The sequence below is a fragment of the Cyanistes caeruleus genome, chromosome 14, assembly GCF_971803275.1.
Source record: "Cyanistes caeruleus chromosome 14, bCyaCae1.hap1.1, whole genome shotgun sequence".
NCBI classification, from domain to species: domain Eukaryota; kingdom Metazoa; phylum Chordata; class Aves; order Passeriformes; family Paridae; genus Cyanistes; species Cyanistes caeruleus.
In genome coordinates this window covers 7,988,515-8,012,869 of record NC_141714.1, presented here as the reverse complement: position 1 = coordinate 8,012,869, position 24,355 = coordinate 7,988,515, and the positions used below count along the sequence as shown (strand labels likewise).

At 47.1% G+C, this 24,355-nt stretch overlaps 1 protein-coding gene across 4 annotated transcripts in view; it reads right to left on the bottom strand.

The window, feature by feature from the left end:
- GPR50 (G protein-coupled receptor 50) overlaps window positions 1-9,112 on the bottom strand; it is a 45,219-nt gene extending 36,107 nt beyond the window's left edge. Inside the window, exons 1-2 of one of the 4 annotated variants that reach the window (XM_023926899.2) lie at window positions 7,780-9,112; window positions 6,769-6,855 (exon numbers count right to left, since the gene is read on the bottom strand). In XM_023926899.2, the coding sequence (XP_023782667.1) occupies window positions 6,769-6,855; window positions 7,780-7,867 (175 nt within the window). In that variant the 5' untranslated portion in view covers window positions 7,868-9,112. The other 3 variants (XM_086850585.1, XM_023926900.2, XM_086850586.1) reach the window with 3 other exon arrangements.
- Window positions 9,113-24,355: the final 15,243 nt, after the last annotated feature.

Sequence of the window (24,355 nt, the reverse complement as noted above, 5' to 3'; positions counted from 1 at the left end):
ATGAGAGAGGTTGGTAATGCCTCTGTAATGACATATTTAAGAAGGAAATCAAAGAGTCACCGGTTTTGCTTCTAGTCAGAGGAGGAGGTGAGAACATGTGAGGGAATACAACATGGAGACACCAGGGTCAGAAGGAGGAGAGGGCTGAGTGGGGAATTGAGCAGGCTCTGGTGAAGACCATGCTGAAGCAGTTATGCCCATCTGCATATCCCCCATCCATGGGGATCCATGGGGGATGCAGAGATCTACCCGCAGGCCACGGGAGAGCTGCCCAAGCTGGAGCAGGAGGATGTCTGGAAAAGGCTGTGATCCAGTGGAGGGAGAGGGCTCCTTCTTCCAACTGGAGCAGCCTGTCCTTGGAGGACTGCACCCCGTGAAAGCAGAGACCCACATTGCAGCAGTTTTGGGAGGACAGCAGTCTGCCTGTGGGGGAGCTCACATTGCAGCAGGCGTGGCAGGCCTGCTGCTCATGAGAGCGGACCCAAGCTGGAGAAGTTCACAGAGAATGGTCTCTGTGGGAGGGATCCCATGGCCTCACAGGGGAAGGACTGCTCTCCTGGAGCAGTGGAAGAAAATCTCAGTGATGAACTGACCACAACACTCATGCCCTGCCTCCCTGCACTGTCAGTGGGAAGGAAGGAGGGGCTGGGGGGCAGCAGTGTTTTAAGGGCTTATTTTACTTCTCATTATCCTCCTCTGACTCTGTTAGTAATAAATTCACTTTGCAACCATAAGTTGAGTGTATTTTGTCCTTGAAGTGTTTCTCCCAGTCCTTACCTCACTCATGAAGCGTTAGTTTTGGGGTTTTTTTCCCTCTCCGCTGCCCAGCTGCAGCAGGGGAGGGCGAACAAAAGATTATCATGAGTGCCTAGCACTTGGTCAGTGTCAAACCATGACAATTCCTTTCAAATTTATCACTTATATTTATCGCTTGACCACATACCATCTGGCTCCCAAACCACTGGTACACATGAATGCACGCTAAGCACTGCTGACTTCCTGAGTGACTAACAGTGCTCCAACTCCATTCCCCAGCTACACATCCATGACTTACAGCATCGTGTTCAAGTCCTGCTCCAGTGGGAGGAGCAAATGACTGAGAGTGGGAGGAGCAAAAATTTGTACTGGGAATTACACAGAGCTTCACAAAGGGGCTCCTGAGATCCAGTGTTCCTAAAAATACTTGCATCCACATAAAGACTTTTTCCCCTGAAAAAAGAAAAAGAAAAAAATAAATCCAAATATTGGAAGCTTTGACCTCACAGAGTTGATGGGATGGAATCCCCTTGGGAACCTCAATGGAGCTGCATGAGGGACCAATTTAGAAATATTTCTGAAGCAACTGTGCTACAAAGCAACTTAGGAGCTGCTCATGCCTGGGTGAGTTGCCAGTTCCTCCAGAGCTCTGGAAGCACAGCATGGAGCAGCACAGCATGGAGCCACAAATGCCACTTGAAGCAAGACAGTGCCTGAGCCTCCTCCTTGGCACTCTGGACACAGCCCAGGAGAAGCTCAGAGCAGCATTGCTGGAAGGAGGGATGTGCCAGAGCCTGGATGGGAATCCAGCCTGAACCCTCACCAATGCAGGAGCAGGTGAATGTAAAGATGATGCCATCAGAGACCTCTCCAAATCAGTTTGGCCATGGGACTGTGCCTGCAGCTCTAACACAGCCTGAACAAATGCTCTGTCTCTGTGTCTCACTGTGCAAGACATCTTCTAGGGAAAGACAGGTCAAGACTGTTCTCCACTTTATGCCCCTATTACACCTAAAGTTCACACTTCACCTTAATCCAAATTGACTTTCTCACAAGTTTCATCCCACTGTCACTCCTGCTTCTCCCACCTCCTCCAGCCAGCAGCCCCACTCCAGCACCCACCTGCAGAGCCGCAGGAGCAGAGGGCTGCAGCAGAGGGACAGATCCATCCCCAGCTTCAAAGACTTCTCTGCACCAGCCCTACAGCCCATGCCCTCACTGTGCTGAGCTCCAACCCCAGCCAGGCTTCTCTGGAGCAGCCTTAACACTGCAGGTACCATTCCCATTGCTGGCAGCGCAGCAGGGAACACTAGCAGTCAGCTTGATATGGCAAACTCATCACCAACTGGCTGGTGCATCAGTAGCAAAGCTAAAAGCAACCCTCAAGAGCTGAGACATTTGTCAGCAGCTCTCCCCTCTGATGTCACAGGTGCCCATCCCTGCTGAAGGGCAAGGAGGTACTGGGTGCCACCCTTCCACATCAGAGGACCCAGCAGGTGGGGAAGACCCAGGAGTGCCAACAACCTTCTTACTGTTTAACCAACAAACAGCCTGTTGCCCTCAGCAGAGCCCCCCCAGAAAGCCCAGCCACCTGTGACAGGGCCTCGCTCATTTCAGGGGGCCATGGGCTGTGTACATCAGCAGCACTGATAGGAGTTTGCTGTAGACAAGTGAATCAGTGGAACGGATGAGCAGCTCCTGAAGCATCTACCCACAATACAGAAAGAAGAGATGTAATTTCAGGCTTATGGCAGATGTTGGAGGGTTTGTGGTGCTAAAAAAAAAAAATAAAAAAAAATCTTAACACCTACATATAATAGATAGCTTTCTAAGACAAGGAAATCTTGCAGTAGCTGGAAGAAAACCAATCACAGTTCCCAACTACATCTGAGGTAAGGAAGCAGAACACCGTACAAAACATCTCCTAAAGGTCAGTTTCACAAAACTAGAAAGAACCAGACACAAAAATAACTGAGAAAAAACCCCTAAATATAAGTAAGTGTGACAACGCTTATTGAAGGATGTTTAAAGATGCCTTAGTAGAGCTCTCTTTCCTACCAAGAAAAGCAACAGTACATTTAAAAAAAAAATTACTTGGTTTATAGTAGGAATTTTTTAAGAGCCAAATTTAAAAAAAAAAAAAAAGGTGAAAAAAATCAGAAATACACTATAATATTAGAGCAAATTCTATAGAATTCAACACATTTTATAAAGAAAGCTAAAAGATATCTAAAAAACCTAGAAGCAATAGGTCTATCAGGAAAAAAGCACAATCTATCAATACATTAGACATGATGCTAAAAAAGTACAGTGAAAGTATGATGATATAAAGGATGCAGAAAGTATAACCATTTCTTTTTATCTTTGCAAATAAGGACGACTTAAATCTCAGCTATAGCAAAATTCTCTGAGAATTGAGTTGGGAAGATCCCCAACACCATCTGCTAACCATCCTTCACATCTGTAATGAGAAAACCTGGACTCAGAGCCTATCAAGGAGATCACCCAAATTCCTAACATTGACTTTGAAAAAAAACAAACCAGAAGCATATCCCAGGCCAGCCAGGAAGTTCCAGAGGTCTTGGAATAATAAATAAAAACCCCTGCTCAAGCAAACAAAAACTTAGCACAGTGCCAATATTTCTAGAGGGCAAACAGCTGACCCAGGAAGTGCAGGCTGGTCACCCTGCCCATGCTCCCAACAGGCTAGAAAGTGGCCCATGCTCAGTGATGGAAATACAACTCCTGTTAGTCAACACAGTTTTCTGGCTGGAGGGCTTGTCAAACAGATCTAGTATTTCTTCTCAGAGTTTGCATTTGGCTGACAAAGGTAACAGTGTTGACGTAATACATACAGACTTCTGTATGACACCCGACTTAGGCTGGGGTGACAGCTCAAGAACAAAATCCCTCCCACTATGCAAACAGTCGTGTATACTGTATATCCAAGAGGATTAAAAGTCAGTTGAGCCCAATGACCTCATTTGAGTTGTACCTGCACTGCCTGCCCCTAGAGAGGTTTTGGATCCCCAGAGATGAGGTTCCCAAGAGTGAAAAGGCCAGTGAGGCAGCAGAAATTTTTCTCTGCACACAAAGCTCCAGGCAGTACTTCTGGGAGACATGGGTTTCCAGGGAATGCATGGCTGTGAGCCTGAGCTTGCAGTGAGTTCAAAAGCACTAGAAAAGGGTATTGCCAGAGCCTCTGCCTAGGGAGCGGGCAAACTCATTGAAAAATATTGTCTGGTTTTAGAGCCGATTTTCACAGTTGTAAAGCTGGCCAGAACCAGAAAGTAAAGCTGTAAACTCAGCCGTGCCAGCAGCCTTTGGCTGGTCCTGATGCCGCACATGCCACATTATACACAGCTCACTATCATTATTTCTTACTTGGTTCCTAATCTGTGCTCAGCACTCTGAGTGCCTTCCAGTAACGGCACTGGACACATCAACTTACATTATACCTTCAGAGATGGAAAGATAAGTAGTGTGACTTCTCTTGAAAGAGCAAGCTCTTCCCAACTCTCCCAGTGCCCAGCACAAAAGCATAAAGGCTGGTCAGGTTTGTCAAAGTTTTCAGCTGCCAAAAAATTTCAACCCTTCCATAAAAACATATAGACATCCTTCCTGTGAGAGGAGCAGGGTTATTCCTCACACCCTTAACCCTCAATCATGTCATTGCCCTGCACTGTGGATATATAGACCAAAGCCTGGAGCTTTTTTTTAACCTCTCTGACGAAACAAATATTTCCAAGTGTCCAGGTAGCTGGATGCAGGAAAGCCTAACACCAGAAGTTGTCCATCATGACTGACTGAACAGTAAGCTGTGGATGTGAACTGTCTACCACAAAAGATCCCTGGGGCTTTCAGTGAATCCCATCTTCCTCTGCTCACAGGCACCACTCACCTCCTCTTTGCTCAGTTCCAGGCAAATGTTGATGTGAGATGCTGCCCAACAGTCATACTCTTGTAGCTATGTGCTGTTGTAGCTGTGCTGAAGTGACAAGTTCTTCAGAAATGTCCAGGGGAATGGACCAAAAGCCCCATCCTCACAAGAGTGATCACCCACTGCAGCTACTGAAGCAGTGCCAGTTATATATCCCAGCCTGAATCCAGCTTCTCCTGACATTACAGTTTTAGCTCCAGCTGCATGACCTTGTGCGAGCTTGCTCCAGAAACGGAGGACTTGGTCCTTCCAGGATTTGGCAAGATCTGACACAACCATCACAGGTGCCTTTTTCATTCATTGAACTGGCTTAGGATATATTTGCACATGAGCAGATAAACTTTGTCCAAAGGACTTCAGTCTGGCTGCTGGGTTCCAGATGAGCCCCTCTCATTCATGTGGCTGCTCACATGTCAGAAGAAGCATGAACTGAGCTACATCCCTGACATTTTGTGCTGAGTCCAGGGAGGCTGACTTCCCAAAACAGAGAGATGCAATATTGTCTGAATACCCTAAGCACATACGATCTTTTTAGCAACTCAAGATGCTAACACATTGAGGCAACACCTCAATGCAAGTTTGACATTTTACTGGATCAGACCACCACCAGTGCCTGACCACCTCACCCTCTTGCTGCTGAACCCCTCCGTGATTTATCACAGGCATTCCCAGTTTAGGCTGTGACAGAAGGCAGAACAATGCTAGGTGAACAAAATGGGTCTTGGGACTTACCACCTTACCACTTCTTCAAAGTCTGTCATGCTGAATTCCCCACTAGTCACACTCAAGTTCTGTGCACAACAAAAGCCATGTTCCCTCAAATCAGGAAGGTTAGCACTGTTTGCACTTGTGTTGACTTTATTCGTACACTGTGACAGCTTGTACAAAGAGCAGATAACAGGATACTGACAAGGACTAAGATCTGGAAAACATCTCTGTGATCACTTCAACAAAAAGCTGTTCTTCACTTTCATGGGAGCTTTAACTCAATTCACAGTGTCTTAAAACATGAAATGCATTCGAGTGATCAATGATTTGAAAGGTAATAAAAGCAGTTAATAGCTTCTAATCTGCTTGCAGCCAGATAACATAAACAGCTAGTTATCCTGTGGAGAAGGGCAGGGTGCTTCTTTTTCTTCCCCAGAACCACTGATTTCGAGCTTGCAGCACCCACATTTTAAAGCAAAGCTGAAGAGAAGAGCAAATACCTTTTGCAACTATACTTCAGGTTCTCATAAACGCAGTACAGCTTGTCTGAGTACTATGGCTGCTATGCGCAGTGTTTTAAGTACCAGTTAAAAAGCAACTCACTATTTGAGGTCACTGTGTTCAGTGCCTGCCCAAGCCAATGCCATTTCCGTGCTTTCTATCATTAATAAATCAATCAAATGTTAGAGGCACTGGAGTGAAATTGTCCTGTCAGCCTTATCCATTAGGTACTTTTACTAAACCCTGTTGAGTTACTGCTTATTTACAGAAGACTCAGAGAGACATCAGCATCTCAAAAAACTTGCACATCATAAACACTACAGATATTTCATTAAAGCCATTTTACAAGCTATAAAACTGAGGGTCATTTTATGCCTCTCTCTATAAAAGCAGACTGTGATATAGTCCTCTGAAAAGCATACTCTATGGTACAATTTTAGCAGTACTACACAGACTACTTGAAACTTCTTACAGAGCAACTTATATCCAGTATAAGTTCTCTATTAATACTGATATCCAGGACTATTCTTTGCTAAAATAACAAGACTTTGAAGGAAAGAAATTTACACACTCAAATAATACAGCCTTCTTAAAAATACTGAATAATATCAGTTTAACAATTTTCCTAGATTAATTAATAATGGACGTCAATACATAAGGTTACAAAGCAGACTTCCAAATTACCCGTTAGAAAAACATGTAAATTCTTCACTCTGCTTTCAGCATAGCAGATTTATAATAAAAATACTAAAACACTGAAACGCTGGAACACAAAAGGAAGTTTACAGTGTTGTAATGGACTAGTCTTAAAAACCCGAACACTCTTGCTCAGCACCTGACGCGGCACTCGGAGTCGTCCTCACCTGCGCCTCTGCCCCGCTCCTCCCAGCGCGGGTCGGCTGAAGGGACGTGGGTATTACCTGAGCTGGCTCCTCCGTTTGCAGCTGCCTCTGGGGGACAAAAGTTTTGAAAAGTCGGAGGACAGCAGCAGCATAGAGACGGGACGGGCAGAGAGTGAGCCGGGAACCCGGCGGCAGCCCGGTCACCAGAGAGGGCGGGCACTACTTCAGCTCACCGGCAGCTCGGAGCCCTCGGCCGGGGCACATCGGACCCGGGGCTCCCCAGCGGAGGTGACCTCACCACCGCGGTGCGGGACTGCGGTTCTGCTCTCGCCACCCCCGCGGGCTCCTGCCCCGCCAGCAGCGGTGCTATGAGGGGCCGGGGCGGCGAGCCCGGGGCGCGGTGCGGGGTCGCTCCGCTCCGCCCGCCCCTCACGCCCGCCCCGCGCCCGCCTCGCGCTCACCGGCGTTGCGGAGCTTCTTGTTCCGCAGCACAGAGAGGATGACCAGCGCGTTGCCCAGCACGTCCACTACGATGGTGAAGATAAGCACGGCCGCCAGGCCGGTGGCGGCTCCCGCCGCCGGGCCCCCCTCCAGCCGGCAGCCTGGGCAGCTCCCGTTGCTCCCCAGCCGGTCCATATGCACCTCTGCCCGCCACTGCCCGGGCCCCTCCTCCTCCCGCCCCGAGGGCAGCTCTCAGCCCCCGGCCCCGTCCCGTCCTGGGGCGAGACCACCGCCCCCTCCCCGGCAGTGCCACCGCCCTGCCCGGGGCGGAGCGGGGGGGCCGCTCTGAGGGTGTCCGGTGCGCAGCGGGGCACTGAGTCGCTCTCCGGGCCGATGGCGCCACCGCGCGGCGGCGCCGGGCAGCGCGGGGCGGGCGGGGGTCTCCGCTCCAGCCGCTGGCCCTGCAGCCCCTCCCCGCCTTCCGGGAGGGACCGACACCCCTCCGGCCTCCGCTGCCGCCGGGACATCGCCCGGCTCCCGCCCTCGGGCAGACGTGCCGGCAAGAAGAGTTTACAAGGCGAAGTTTCGTACCTCGAGTCGCTGAAGCCTTTCCCGGTGCCTTTGCTTCCCACTGCTCCGCCGCTCCGCTCCCGGGCAGCCGCCACTCAGGCAAGCCCATCCCCACAGGGACTTTTTCAACCAATTACTCCAGAATAAGACCATTCGCTTTCTGTTAATGCTTTTTACCCGTTTTAACGTGTGCACTGCAGAAGCCCCAGCAGTAATGTAAGCTCAGCAGCTCCCTCGCTCAGAGGCTTCTCAGCCGCAGGGAAACAGCACTCGGCCGGGATATCCAGCTCCCTCAATCGGGAGAACCAGCTCCCGTAGCCAGGATACCCAGCTCCCGCAGCCTAGCCCCATGGCTGGGGCTTCCAGGCACCTTCTGTGCTTCATTCCACACCAGCAGGAGTAAGAAGACACCAAATCACTGTGGTCAGACTTTGGTTACACACAACCACATGAGCTCTCAACTTTGTTCAGAAAACAAAATCAGAAAAGAGAAAATAGGGATACTATAGAACCATGGAATGGTTTGAGTTGGAAAGGACCTTAAAGATGATTCAGTTCCAATTCCCTGTACCATGGGCAGGGACAACTTCAGGAACATCAGGTTGCTTAGGGCCCCATCCAACCTGGCCTGGAACATTTCAAGTGATGGGGCATCCATAGTTGCTCTGGGCAACCTGTGCCAGGGCCTCATCATCCTCAACAGTCAAAAATTTCTTCCTTATATCTAATTTAAATCCCACCCTCTGTCAGTTTAAAGCCATTCCCTCTTGTTCTATTGCTCCATGCCCTTCTCCAGCTCTCTTGTAGCCTCTTTAGGGACTGGTGCTATAAGGTGTCCCTGAAACTTTCTCTTCTCCAGGCTGAACAACCCCACCTCTCTCATAGTGGCCTGTGTTCATAGCAGAGGTGCTCAGCATCAGCCACGGGCAGGGCGGAGGGCAGGGGCATGCTTAGGCTGTCCAGCACCGCCTCCTCTGGCTTCTGCCCGAAGCCACTCCTCTGTGTGCAGGTCAAAGTGTCCAAGAAAACACTAAGGTTCTGTCACAACCCATCATGTGGGTTTTACAACTGCCTGGAGTCAATAACAGAGCAAAAAGCAAAGCCTTTGGTGGCTCATTCCCTGGCAGCAGAGTACAAGCAGCATCAAGGCACAGCAGAGACTAGCAGCAAACAGGGTCTGCCCTGGCCTGCTGGCCTAGGGTCAGAGCCAGCTCTGCATCTGCATTTAGAACCTTGCTGAGCCAACCCACTTTAAATGTCTTTTTACCTTTTCCCCATGACTGGTGAGCACTCAATTTTGAAAAAGAAAAAAAAAAGAAAAAAAAAAGAAAAAAAAAAAAAAGAAGAAAAAAAAAGAAAAAAAAAAAAAGAGGAAGAAAAGAGAGTGTTTTAAAGAAAATTAACAAAATCCTGCATTCTTGAATTGTTGAAGACAGCATTTTAGTTTGATATAAAGCTTATTTTGACTTCCTTTTGACACTCTGCGCTGCATAGTTTTGAAAATATTTTCTCTGTGTAAACCAATTAATTTTGTTCATGGACTTTCAGCTGCTCTGTTCAGGACATACCTGCAGGCAGGAGTAAGGTCAACTCTCATGGATATATCCTTTCAGCACCTTTCACCTTTACTCTGTTCTTCTCTGTCAGTTTTGCAACATTTATTAAGATGCTCTCAGGTGTGTTTCAACTGTGGAGAGCTATGATGTGACTTCAAAGGACCTGAACTTTACATACAAATGTCTTGGCAATAGCACCAAAGCTACCCCAAAAAGATTTTGGCCTCACACTTAAAAAAGCTTTGCTCATGCAACAATGTGAGGTAAAGGGGGTATAACATTTCATGAAATGAATGCAACCGGAAAAACATAAAAAGTGTTTTTATCTGACCACTTTTTTTGGTGTGTAATTTATACTTGCAAAAAGCAGTCTTTTTCCGCAGCCTGGAGTTACTGCCCTAGATTGGCATGTCTGCAGAGCTCTACCAGGCATGTGTGCATCTGCATAGTTGCAGCAACTAATCGTCCGTAAGAATCTTAGAAGAAATTATGATAGATGTAGTGAGCAACTGTTTTCATTACTGGAGTGATTTAGATGAATGATCTTCAGGCTGTTTTCTCCCACCTTCCTGCTAAATCGACTCTTCACTTCTTCAATTAACACAAGGCAAGCACTCTAGGAAGCAGTGGCAAGGGAAAAAAAGTGAAGGTAGAAGTATCAATGAGATATTTTTAATTACACTTTACCAGAACTGCTGACATAAATCATGATGAAATAAGAGTATCCCCAGTGTGTTAGAAGAATTTAGGCTAATTTCATTGTGCAAAGATTATGAATGTGTTTGCAGGAAAAGGCACCTGAATTAGGGTGAGAAGCCAGAACCCTTCAGTACCTGAACTACACCGGGAGAGCAGGTACATGCATGCAAACAGCATGATCAAGTAGAGTGTAATCAGTGCAAAATATTTAAGCACTATAAATGCATACTCCTTGTGCAAAATTGTCACAGTTTTGCCAGCAGGGAGGCTGAGAGGAGTAGTGCCTGGCATTCTTCTGCTGTGCCCATCACAGCAGCCCTGTGCGGAGCATCTCTTGGCAGAGGTGATGCCACTGAGTGTGTCTAATGGCACAAAACCCCTTTTGGCCCCTTTTCCCAACCCTACCTACCAGGGCACACAGCTTAGTAAGAGTTAATCCAAGTATACTGTAATAAATGGAAGCTTACATAATTGAAAAATAGCTGAGGCATTAATCTTCCTTCTACCTACATTGAGTCCTCTAAAAAGATTATTTTGTCTTCAGCGACAGCTTTAATGCTACTTAATGAATCACTTATAAATGAAGAAATTTTTTCCCTTCTATACAGGGACAGGCTGATTACTACACTGATTAGTATTACTATTAGTAATAGTTTTAATACACAGAGACAATTAACTTTTGTCAAATATACAAAGATAATAGATGTTTTCCACAAATACTACTATACTGAATTTGGCATATTTAAGGCAAATTTTTCTTGCTATTTTGACTAAGCGTGTTTAGTGACAGTGACATACCCATTCCCTTTAGCCAGACCTGAGAAACTCCTCATGCTTACCAAAAATAATTAGTGGCCCCCTGGGCACCTGCTGGAACAGATAGGTTAGCACTGGATCAGGAATACCAGGTTGGAAATTTCAGGATTCCAACACAAGCTCATTCAAAGGTGTCTTGGTGTCCCACTTCAAAGGAAGGAGGAGACATGAAAAGAAAGGAGAGAGATACAAAATCAGAGCCTCAGCTTCCATGCTGCCTGTCTCAGTTGCAGACAGGGTGCAGGCAAGCCATCTTTGATGGCATCTGTCACTTCCTCCTTGCAAAAGCAGACACCAGGACCACGGTGTCTGGTTAGTGCCAGGTAGCACAGTGGCAGGTTAGTGGTTTTCTCACTGAAAATAACCCCCAATGAGCTGCAAAGGCAATTTTATAGTCACTCCTGACACTGAGGTCCCCAAACAGTAACCCTTAATTGTCTCCCTTGCCCATGTCCCACCAAACACCTGCTCTGTTACCCAGATCTACACATGCTGGACAAAAATGCTGAATGAAGCTGAACCCCTCTTCTATCACACTAGCCTAACCAAATACTTATATTTATTTCTAGCAAAAACAGCAGGCAATGAAAGTTGTAATTTCTCAATGCATGGGCATTTTGACTCAAGCAATGGCCTTTGGGAGAAATACATAAGCAGAAGCAGAAATGAGGCTGATAAATCCTTCACTGCATACTCTTTAGCTCCTGCATGGCTGCTCCTGGTGATGGGCAGAGCAGGTTTCCTCCACCCCTGAACAGAATCCCAGTCCTGGGAAAAACAGCACTGGCTGCTTCAGCAATAGATGAATGCAGCATCTTGTCCTGAACTGCCATTGCAGAGGAGATCAACAAACAAGTGGCTCTATTTTTGGCATTGTGCTTGCCTAGAAACTCCAGATAAACTAATAACCTTGTGTTCTGCCACTTCCCCTCTTTGTGCCCAGAGCAGCAGCCTGACACAGTGTGCGCTGCCCGCTCGCTCAGGATAGGCCTTTCTGTTAATCACTGTAAGACATGGACATGGGCCTGTTCATACAGCTAACTGCTTAATGCTGCAATCTAAATAAAAAGGAAAAGAAGGAAAACTCTGTATTCCTTTTTCACCCTGAATAATAAATGATACCATCAATGTTGCCTTGGGATGCAACATCAAACCACTTCCTTTGTTCCAAGATGAGATTTAAGAATGATTTTGAGGCTGACTCACCTTTTCAAATATCCCATTTTTTCCCCCATCTCAAACTTGAAGATGCAACATGAATGAAATCAGAATTAGCCTCATTACAAACAAGCAAGGGGGGGGGCTGACCTAGATTCACTCTGCCTCTCAGAAGGAAGTGACGGCAAAAGTTTAAAACCTGTCATACAGGCCTGCAGCACATTTAGGTCAAAGTTTGTTGCGATCAAATCATGCTTTCTGAAAAGGCTTTTACTGGTGGGATGATTTGTATGGCAGCAGCTGAATTATGCAAGGGATTTTTACAGTCTCTGCTGGCAAATAAAGACGTGCGAAGAAACTCAGGCTTTTCCCTGCAGCATCATCAGTGCCTTGAACTCAGTTCTGCATCCCTGGAGACACATGCTGGGTTTTGTGGTAGCTCTCACCACCAGCTACATCGGGCAGCATCCCATGGCTGGAAACAGTCTTGCTGCAGATCTCAAGATACTAGGACAGAATGTAGCATTTTTCAGTGTCTTTACCTAATCCTGCCTAAAAAATGCCAAATAAGAAGGCCTGGCCCCAGCAAAGACAGCCTGGTTGCTGTGTAGGCTGTTCAGAGAAGATGTTCAGATGACAATTGAGAGGAAGCACAGGACTCTGCCCAGGTGACAGTCATGGCTGAAGGAAAGATATGGAAATGGTCCAGTTGGTGGGGTTTGTTGTAGGGAAAAAACGTCAGGGAAGGATTTAATTGATATATTTAATAGCTAACAAAACCTAAAGAATTGTTTTAGTATCCAAATAAGAAACTCCCGCAAATCAAAGCAATGCAAAGAAAGGAAAGCTTGCTCATGACAGACCAGACCCCCCACCCCATTCATGTTCAAGATCTGCCTTTGATTCAAGCAGAAAAAGGACTACTCATTCTCATCACACCATCCCCCAATGTGTGTGCTCAAGTGAGCTTGGGGCAGGCTTTTCCCTTCCACAGAAACCTCTTGGGATGGTAGGAGAAAAAGAGGGAGAAAGAAAGGAGTACTTCATACTTTTTCTCACTGAGATTCCTCACCCAGTCCCTTTTCCTACCATTAGAAACTGGAAACAAATCCATTCTTGCTCCTTACGGGTCTCCTTTCACCATTTTCTTTCCAACCCATCCCTTTTGTCCCAGCATGCTCTGCACACAAAAAGCAGTTCTCAGTTTCCCACATCAGCACCTACAGGGATGCTGGCTGAGTTGCTCTCAGTTTTCTAAGTGCAGTTCTGGCAGCCTCTCTCACCTCACTTTCTCTTTCATTACTTCCCCCTCCTCCCCTGGGGTTCATCCCAGTTAGAAGTCAACTGGGGTAATCAGGCCAAACTTTTGGAAACATCAGGGTATTACCCAGTTCACCACCACTTCTATGTGGAGAAGGGACCTAAGTTTATCCTCTAACTGTGCAGGGGAACAGTGTGAGTTGGAAACTGCTGAGATGCTCTGCAGACTCTCCCCTTCACATTCCCTGACTCCCTCGCCCCCATTTGCATTCAGATGCACACCCACTTGCAAACATTCTGCCCACACCGTGTCCAAGCTGTTTTTCCAGCTGGGGATGGCACAAGCCATTGCCATTGACAGTTGCTTTCCAATGCTAAGGCTGAAATTCCTATGCTTGTCCTCTGCAAGGAGAGAAACAACTATCTTAAGAAATAAGACAAGGAGCTTTCACTTTCATGGAGAAGCCCCTCCTGCAGCCTGGACTGTGACTTGAGCAAACTTCAGGACCACTTGGCAATAGGCACCTTGCTATAAGGCAGCAGTGTAGGAAGGACAGTGTGACACATTGTACTCTGAATATTGAGCTCTTAATGTCCCAAGCAGCATCTCTGCACCTGCAGTAATAAGGGCTCAGCGACATCCACGGCTGTTAGTGAGATCCTGTTTTACTTCATCCTCATTGTGGGAAATAGCCTGTTCAGATCCAACAGCTGTAGAGATGTTTCCTCTCATGATATAGATTGGTTTCCCCTGTCAATTACAAGCAGAGAATTTGACAGCCGTGTGCAAATTGATGGGTGAGAGCATAAATAGAAGAACATGAGAACCGATTACAGCCTTGGTGGCAGGCTTGCTTAAGAACACCTGATGGGAACAGAAAGGTCAAGAGTAATAAAAAGCAGAGAGGTGATGGTGATGGTGGCTGGCACAGCACTGCTGTGGAGCCAAGGGAGATGTGTGGTACCTACCTGCCCCTGCAGAAATGCAGCCATCTACAGTGGCAGTGTGGTGGGAGTTAACAGAGAGGCTGCAGCCAGTTGACTCCAGAACCAGTTTTTTCCCCAGTGAAGAGATTCCCTTTCCTCAGGCTATCATTTTGGTGATAGCATATCAGCAATGTGCATCCCATAGATGGGAAACTCCATATCCTTCAGGGAAACAGAAATTATTCTCTTCTCTTGCTGTACTCCCACTAAAAGCTCTGATTTCACTGGACAATCCAGCACACCTGCAAAGTTCTGCAGCATTTCCAAGAGGCTAGCCACCAGGTCTCTGGGGTGAGGCTACACACAAACCTTTACCCAGTGCACAGCGCTGGTGCTCACACTGCCCACAGTAGCTGCTCTTACCTGAGGAAGCCCAGGGTTAACTTCCATCATAAAGAGACTCTCATCATGCTGGGTGCCCATTCCAGAGAATAGGGCGAAAAATTGTGTGTGGATTTTAACCAATGGCCTTGAAGATGGTTTGTTCAGCCCTACAGACCTTGCTGACTCCTCCTGGGCCTGCTTCACAGCCCTGTTGCCCTGCTGGACCCCTGGAGCCTGCCTTTACTCCTTCCTTTGGGCAAGGAGATGGCAATGTCTCTTCTGCCTATGGGTTGGCCCAGGGACAACTTTCCTGCAGCAAACAGCTGAATGCCCATCTTAAAAAAATCACTTTGCTCTGTCCTACAATACATCATTGCTCGAGAACTTCCACTGGTCTTCAACCCACTCCCCATTGCCTGGTCTGATCTTCAGCTGCCCCTGTGGCTTCAGCCTGCCACTGTAAGGTCCACACCAACACCATAGGTTTGAAGCATCACTCATGTTTGCTCTGTCCCACCTATCTCAATAGCTCTATCCAGAAACCTCTGCTGGGCATCAGCTCTGTAGACTTACCCCCATCAGCATTTTTGCAGGCTCTACAGGAGTGTATTGATTCCTGCTTGTAGAGCAGTTCTGTCTGAAGGATAGCTATTGTGTCTGCCTGGGTGATCCATTGGTGTGTCTGCCCTGCAGATCCATTTTTTACCTTTCCACTCCTCCTGTCCCCACAGACCCACTGGGGTTGCTCACCCACCTCATCCTTTGCTTTCCTATTAGACCCTGCAGGCAGAACTTCCTGTGATTTATTTCCTTGTATTTAATTCTGCTAAGTCATAGGCACCAGAAATCTGCAGCTGGCAACTCCAGGCTGCTTTCCAGCTTCTCCATCCAGACCTGCCAACAGACGTTTTCAGTTTTGGTTCTCAGATCTCCATTAGAGTCTGGTCTCAAAACAGTGGATCCACCAGCCCTCCAACTGTGCATTTTCAATTCCACTGCCTTAAAGCTGCTACAAATGAGATGCAAGTTCCTCCTGCTTCTAGAGAGAAGAGGGTATCCCTCCAGTGTGTCTTTCCTTGGCAGAGAGTGGTATCCTTCAGATCTCCTTAGCATAATTTGGTGCCTGGTTTTTCTCTCCATTCCAATTGCAGCCTCGTAAGTAAAGACAGCTCTCTTCAGATCTGGTCATGTTAAAGCTCTTCTCTGTCAGTAACTCCACTTACCTCTGCAACAAGGTGAAAACAGTGCTCGAATTTCTGTTGTTTTCCTAGAGAATTTAAGTGACACTGAGCTGTAGGAGCATCCATCCTCCTGCTGCCTTTCCCTCAGCTCTTCACTTCTGACTGTGGCTCTGCCCTTCCTGCAGGTATTTCTGGGTCCAGGTTTATTTCCATCATGGGGAAGAAATGAGAGCTGCGGTTCATACCTCATTGGAAATTCATTGAAAGTTGAACTAAAATAACTAAATAACTTGAGAAGAGAGATGTGAATAAAAAGGAAGGATTTGCATGTCTTAAGTTCACTCCACTTTCCTAAAATCTGTTTGAACGAAGCAAATTAGGAGATGTTAAGTCAGTAAGGTTAACAGCGTTGTATGCATTTGAGACCCCCAGTAGACGGGATTACCTCCCCCAGTCAGAGTTTGTCCCTGCTCCCAGACAGGGACTAAGCACTCTCCCCAGGCAGTGGGCACTCAAGCCTGATATGCAGTGTGCCCAAAAGAGCCTGAAGGAAAAGGCAAGGCTGCAGAAGGAAAGCTGGATGCAAATTAAATCTGTGATACAGAGAGCTTGAAATGAAATATAAATTCAACTACAGAAAAAGTTGCCAAAGAGATTTAGGATTTGTATATGTACATTACATATATATATACATACACACACTCATATATATTTATAAAGACCAACAAATCCTATCTGTGTTCAAACTGGGCAAGATGTTGTTATAGTAATCTTAATTTTACATTCCTTACATTAAAAAGAAGATTGCAAGTTGTTTGGCACTCAAACTGTCTTTTTGTTATAACATGTGCTGCATTTAACCCAGTGGGACTCTGTTCTCTACCTCTTGGAACTATGGAAATAGAAATAACTACTAACAATAATGCCATCATCATTACATGGCAGCCTTAGATTCAGTTTCCTTTAAAAAAGGGGGAAAAGAAAGAAAAAGAGGCAGACAGATAAAGAAACAGCCAGAGCCTGCATTGCATTGCATTGCATTTAGGCTTGGACATCAACATGTCCTTGAGGACAGGCAGGGACCCAGAGAACCACACTGGGACCTGCAGGGGGATCAGGGGAGTCCTGGGTGGGAGCAGGGCAGAAGGAGAGCACCTGCATCAGATTTCATGTGACACCAGCTGTAAATCAGAAGTGAATCTACCAAAGCCAGGAAATGTATTAAAGGGGTACCAAAAAGGACAGAAAACAAATTGATCTGCCTGTGATGAGATGGGGAGCTTTTCCAAAAACTCGCTTGGCATAAGGAGCTCTCTGTGAACACTGTGGGTCTCTGTCTGTAAGTGGGGAACTAAAAATAAAACTCAAACACCTCTCCCAAATCAACCTGCATCTCTGGTAAGAGCCATGCAGGTTGGAGGGTGGCAAAGGGCATCTGGCAGAAATGGGGCTGCACCCCCAGGAGCTGCAGACAGCCACACAGCCAGCCTCAAGGCCACCCCCACCCCAACCCCCACAACACCTCTGCCCCACAGCAGCTAACCCCTACCTTGGTCCCCTTCTGCGAGGAACTCAGGGCTGCATGGTGGGGTACAGCCTCCAAAATGTGGGGACCAAAGCCCTTCCTCCCAGGGAAGAGAAAAAATAGCACTTTGTCTCCCTGGATTTGCTGGAGCTTCAGGTGGTACCAGACCTGGGGAACTGTGATGTTGGGGATCAATCCATGCAGCCCATGTGCACATCCGGCGCTCTGCAGAGAGAAATGCTGACTTCAAACATCCCCATCTGACATCAGCTCCCAGGACTGTTTGTTTTCTCCAAATTGATGGTGTTTACAACTCTAGGCATCTTCTCAGTCATCTGTGATCTCTGGCCATGAGTGGGTCTCTTTGGGACGTTGAATGACAAGTGTTGTTACAGTGCCAAGGAGATGGGACTCTCAACTGTCTGTGGCAGGTAGATCGATGTGAAATCATGATTTATCTGGAGTTAGATTAAGTTGTGTCTCTTTCCTTCCTGCCCTGCAGTGGCTGCATACAGTTATGCTGTATTTCTTCCTCTAAACAGGAGAATGCAGGACCATTTACCAGCAGCTAGAGGTCAGAAGGTGCCCAAATGTAAACTCCAGGACAAGGCTTGTCTGAGCATATTTGAGGGACGGACCGGGAAAGTGACAAATGGCCAGAGCTGAGTTCGCTCTATTTTGGCTTATGCCACTGCTTGAGGAAATACAGGAAGGGAAAACAGGTGAATTATTGTCACCTTCAGAGTTAAACAAATGGAGGCTTCAAACAAAATTGCATTGCTTAGACATTCAGAGGAGGATATATTTACCTTGCTTGCAGAAACAAATGTTGAAGTTTATGAGTCAAATAAAGTCTTTTTATGCTGAAAATCCCTTCTGGATGAGAATGGGGTTATTTCTCATTGTGATCTTGATCCATACAATTTATTTGTGGATCAAAAGGATCAATGATTAGTTCTCCAGAAGATCTGGCAATGGGAAAAGTTCTTCCAGTGGAGGCTGGATACCCACCTGTTTCTCCCCATCCTGACCCACACAGGTGTACCTTTCCCCACCCAGAGAGGTCCCATCGCTCCTGGCAGGAGAGGCTTTGGTTGCCTCTTTGCACTGAGAGTTTTTGGTTGCAACAACAGGTCTGCTTTGTCATGTGGTTGCTTCCCAGGGCCAGGGGATGGAGTGGGGCTCCTCCAAAAACCCCCTGTTCATAGGCAAAATTAGGCTTTGGAGTAACACAAGGAGCAGAGCAAGGTGGAACACAGGAACTGGCAGGCTAGGCAGGAGGAGGGTGCTCTCTCTCTCTCACACTTCTTGTAGCCCTAAGCACCCACCTTGCCAGGACACAGGATGCCAAACACTGGCATCCACTCCTCTTCCCTTAGCATGTGAGAAGGAGGTGCACCAATGCATGGAATAATGGACGAGACAAAGAGGGGCAACCCCAGCCCCTCTTGATGGGTGCACTACTCCTGAGCTGCTGGCACAACATCCCAGGTAGACAGACAGCAGCAAATCCTGGGAGAGGCAAAGGCAGGAAAAACTCATTTGTATTCAAAGGGTTTAGATCTTGGGGTGACTGGCAGTGAGCTCATGCAGCACAGAATGTGCCTGCCCAGAGTTCTCTGCCTTTTGGAAAAAGACATTGCTACTGCAGGAGCCTCAGGCCTTATGGAAAAACCACCATTTCCTGAATTGGTGATGATTTATTTGGGAAGAAGCCTCATTTTTCACTGATCATATTAAAAACACAGAATAGATTACAGCATGGAGTAACCCTGATAGCTGAGAAATTCAGTGTATGCAAATGTGAGCCTTAAACGGCCCTTTCTGTGAAAGATTGCCTGTAGCTGGGATGTGTTGGAGATGTGGCACCAATGAATAGGCTGGTATTTAAAAGCAGAGGCTCTGCCACAAGGTACAACACAAGGCCTACTGACATTTACAAATGCAGCTGCTCCCTGTGAGCACAACTTGCATCTCTGCTCTGCAAACCTGCTCCTTTTGCTGCAGAACCCTATGCCCAGTACACATGCACACATCCACCAAAAGACTGCTAAAAACAAACTACTAAGTCATCTGCATCATCCACGAGCTCCCAAGGCCTCCGATACTGTTCCCTTGTATCTTAACTGCAGTCCAAGAGTGGCCAAGAGGCAGCACCAAGAGTCTAGGGTTGTTTCATCCTCTCTCACTTCCTCCAGCCCCTCAGAGATCAGGCATAAGAGGGGAACAAGTTCAGGTGTGAAGAGAGATGAGGTGTCTTGCCTGGACTGATGCTGCCCTTTGCCTGGGTCACCTGGTACATCCTCCCTTGAGTATCCCTTGTGGACCCAGGCTGGACCTACCACTTCCAAGTACCACAGGGATGGACAAGGATACACAGGGATGCTGTGCAGTGTGTGGCAGCTGCCTGAAGATGGCAAGCCAGCACTGCAGTTTATAATACATGCTAATAACCCTCCTGGAGGAAGAAGGGGGCTCCCTACAAATAAGAGGGCTATAATGTCTTGGCAGTCCATGTAATGTCAGAGCAGAATTTAAATTGTGGTGTTAATGAAACAAGTCTGAGCTTTTTTTTCTTTCCTCATCTTTATTAAATGCTGCCTGTCTTGCAGTACTCCAGTACTGCATCAGTCCTCAAGCCCAAATGCAAAGTCTGAGGAAGAAATTGCAATGCATCCTTTGGCACCAGGGAGCCATAGAGCTGGTGTGTGCATGCAATAATTTATCCTAAGCCTTCTAGTGGCATTTTATGTCTTTTTGCTCTAGTGCTATTACAGCTTTGATTACTCCATTTTTATGTTTGTCAGCACAGCATATGGACAAAATAATTTGTATTCAAAGTATTAAACTGGTAATGTAAATTATTAAAAACCCAATTCATAAATGCACCATATGCAGATTTCTTCCCCTTAACTCCCCCCTTCTCCTCCTCCCTCCCATTTTGCAGAGCTGGCTTCACACAGCTGGAACAGGAGCAAGACCACTGCTAGCTCCTACCCCATGGGCACCAGGTTCATCAGGTAAAGTATTAGGTGAAGACTCAGCCTCTTCTTTTTCCTGCTGCCCCCTCCACAACTCATGCATCCCCAGGTGCCTGTGGCCCATCAGCTCATCTCATTTTGGCACCTCCAAAGACAAAAGAAGAAGCTGTTTCCCATTTTTACTCCATCTCCTATTGTAGCAGAGTACCCTCCAATATATGTACATCTTCCTGTGCAGCCACTGCGAGGAGGCATTGGAATGTGCACAGAAGGAGGAGCAGACAATCACTGTGGCACTCCCATCTCTTGCCCATCTTCAGTTCCACATGTGCAGTACAATGGCAACTTAGCTCTGGTTTTGTGGCAGGGGCTGCTGCACCTGTGGTAAGTACTCGGCCTCATGGGCCACAGATCACCTCTGCCCGAGCTCAGACCCAACAGGATTTCAGCACCACTCCAAAGGGCTGGGGGCAGTGAAACCCAGCAATCCTGCATGGAAATTGGGCTGTTCAGCTGTAGCCCCTGCGATAATAGGCATCTCCTTTCAATAGCTGTTTACCACACCATACACACTGCCATTGTGTTGAGCAGATGCTGTCTTCTGTTTTTCTCATTACCAAGATTTACTGTCTTATAAGCTTATTATTGACCAAGGCTTTAGGCTTCCTTCAGGGCTGAGGCTGAAGGAAATGCAAACTCCCAGCACTCCTGTTTGCAGGAGCATCCCCCACTGAACCCAGGGAATTGACACAGGGCTCAGGGCTGCCTCCTCCAAACCTGGGTTCTCCTACCTCACAGCAAGGGCTTTGACAGCTCAGAATAGTATCAGGGAGCTGCAGGGTGCCCTGTCCCTGCCCTGGGAGATCCCAAAACCCCTGGGCAGCCCCTCAGGCTCTCCCCCTAGTATAGAGCAGTTTCAAAGTTTTGTGCTGCCAGCACTTCTGAAAATTTACATTACAGTGGAGGAAGAATTGGGACTGTGATGCTTAAATGCATTTAGTGTGTATAAAATCAGGCAGGTCTCCTAACCTAGAGTCACCCCCAGCACACAAAAAACCTTTCTGGCCCTGCTTTTCAGACAAAATACACCTCCTCCCACCCTGGGACAAAAAAGAGTATTTTGAATCCAGCTTTCCAGAGGTTTGGCTTCCAGGCCCATGGGTGACCACAGCAGTCCATTTCCCCAGCCAAAAGGTGCTGCTGTCACAGACCAAGAGGCAGGATCCCTGGTACATTGGTCCTAGCAAAGGAGCTGTTTTACCTGTGTGCCCACACTCCACCCAGTGCCAAGAAATCACCCTTGGCAGCAGTTCCTTAAGCTTCTACTCAGAAAAAATCCAGTAGGACACAGAAGTACACAAAAAAGTAAAAATGCTGCCGTGCCTACTGGGACTCAACTCTGCTCCCCCAAAGCAAAAAAAAAAAAAAAAAAAAAAAATCAGTTTTGCCAGAAAAAGATGAGAAAACAAGGCAGCACAGCAAGAGTCAGCAGCCATTGGTGCTGTACCCAGAGCCTCATGGGTCAGGTTAGTGTGTGCATGTGTAACTGACAGGTAAAATAAGAACATCCCCCACAAATTATGAATTTTGCAGGGTTTTCACACAACCTGGCTACATATTGCTGAGTCAGAACTTTCAGCAACACTGCCACATGGCTGCATCTGGGTCACTCCTTAGTCCTGCTTTAATTCCCTGGGATATTGTGTCCAGCAGCAATGGCATTGTTAGAGTGGGGTGGGAATTACACTGCTCCCCTGAACAAGAAACCTCCCAGTGCTGGCTGGGTCAGTGTGTTGCTTCCCACCTGTGGCCAGCGCAATGCTGCTCCAGCAGCAGTGGATATGTGCTGGGAGGACTGTGAGGCTCCAGCTGTGTACAGCCACGTTTGGGTACATTAAAGCTGTGGCCAAAATTGAAGCTGCCAAGGCAGAGTAGGCAGGAAAAGGATGCAAACATGAGCAAAGTGCTGGAGATGGAGGAGCAGAAAGGGAGCACAAAAAGAGAGGCTGGGAAAGAAATTACTTTTTGGGAAGAAACAAACCAAAACACTATTTAGTTATTTCTGTTCACAACATATTAGTAATTCCTTCTCCAATACTGTTTTCAAAAAAGCAGAAGGATTTTTCAACTCCTATTTCATCATCAAATGAAGAAAACCCTTCTCCATCTGCACTCTGATGATCAAGTCATGAACCTGTGCCTGCAGGGATGAGAGTGAGGGGCTGGGAGAGAGAGAGGGATGGAGCAAGTGGAGCTGGCCCCAGGCAGACAGTGCTCTAGAGCAGATGCTGCTGGTGGCAGAGGCAGCCCTGCACTGTAACAATGGGCTCAACTTCGGGAGAATTGGGCTGTGTGTGTGGAAAGGGTTCAGAATCCCCAACCTAGGTTTTCTCCTCCTCCCCCATGCATTTGTTTTTCTGTTGGGCTCTGCAGAACTGCCCCTGCCCAAAATCACAGGGGGCACTGTGAAAGTAATGGCCTGAGCATCTGCTGTGTATTACCAGCCACGGGAAAGCATGAGGCTTCTCCCCCAAAACCTTGGAGCAGCAAGCAGAGGTGGGGTATGCAAACAGTGCTATCAGACCAGAGCATGTCCCTCCAGCGTCAGAGGGGGAGCTTGAATGCACAGACCTCTGCTGGGGAGGGTGGCGTCCTTTGCAAAATAACAACAATAATTGTTATTTTGGAATATATCCACAGAGAGCCACCGTGATCCCAGCATGCTGTTCATTTTCAGCGCCTATAACCCACATTATGAAGACACAACCCACCACAGCAGACGAGCTAAACAGCAGGCTTCCAGATGTCCACCCGCTCACCCATCTCAGACTCCTAATCCCCTACTTTGTCTGAGCTCTAGCTCATTTCTGATGCATTCAGATTATCCATCGAGCATAACTGCTAGTGAACATCTGAATATTTCCCCCTCCATCTCACATTTCACCTTGGAGGAGAAGCACTCCACAGAGCCCAGGCCCTTCTTTATCAAGCCAATTAGTACAACACAAAAGCATTGAATAGGACCAGGAAAAGCTCAATGGCCTGTAAAATCCCCAATATTTCAAGACTGGCTTAGGCCAAATATGAATGTTTTTTTAAAAAAAGGGGGAAGCCAAGGGTGAGTAAACCAGAGTGCTGGCCTTTCCAACCACATTAAAAAGAAAACCCAGCAAATCTGTGCAACATACAAGGCAGTTTATGAACATAATGAAAAGTTTACAAACAGAGCAGCTATAATTCCTTCCATAATACTGGAGGACCCAAGTTAGCAAGGAACAAAGGAAATGATTAACAGGAGAAATATGCATGGTACAAAAAGACATTTTAGTCCAAAAAAAAGGATGTCCATATTTAGAAACATTTGATTCCTGTTGTAAGGGCCTGCTTTTCCTGAATGTGTTTCTCTTCTGTGAAAGAAAGAAGTCACAAAGGGACTTTGTGCACAGCCATGACATATACACGCAGGGCACTGCTGATTTTTCTCCAGGATTAAGGGAAAAGTGCAAAGGATTCCAGAGCAAGCAAACAAAAAGTTAAAAATAATCATGTCCATATTTAGGAGAAGGCTTCCAGCAAACCAGCAGCTCCTCTGGCAGGATCCCTTCTCCCACCACGGGCACCCTGAGCTGTTGTCAGGATGGGCTGCCCCCACAGAACCCTCCCTGTGGGGCTTCCCAAGCAGCCATGGTAAGAAGATGATTCTTGCTCCCCTGGGGCTGCGGGGATGGAGGCAATCCTGCTCCAAATCACAGGGATCTGCTGCTCTGCTCTGGGAGAGGCTCTTGCTACAGGTTTCTGCCACCTGCTCTGGCACAGCTCCACCAACTAAGCATGGCCTGGAAGAGGGTAAAAGGAAAAGAGACCCTACCAGAGCACCTCTGATGGGCAGGAACCTTGTGTTTGGCAGAATGAGAATATATATGAAAGTGCTTCCCACCTACACATTCACTAATATCTTATCTCCCCCAACAGCAGCCTGTTTGTGTCCCTGCCACAAGAAGGTGTGCCCAGCACAGCTTAACGTGTTTCATTGGCAATAACCACCTCCATGAGAGACTTGAGCACAAACAGCAACAAACATTTCTGAGATCACCCCTTCCCTTTCATCCA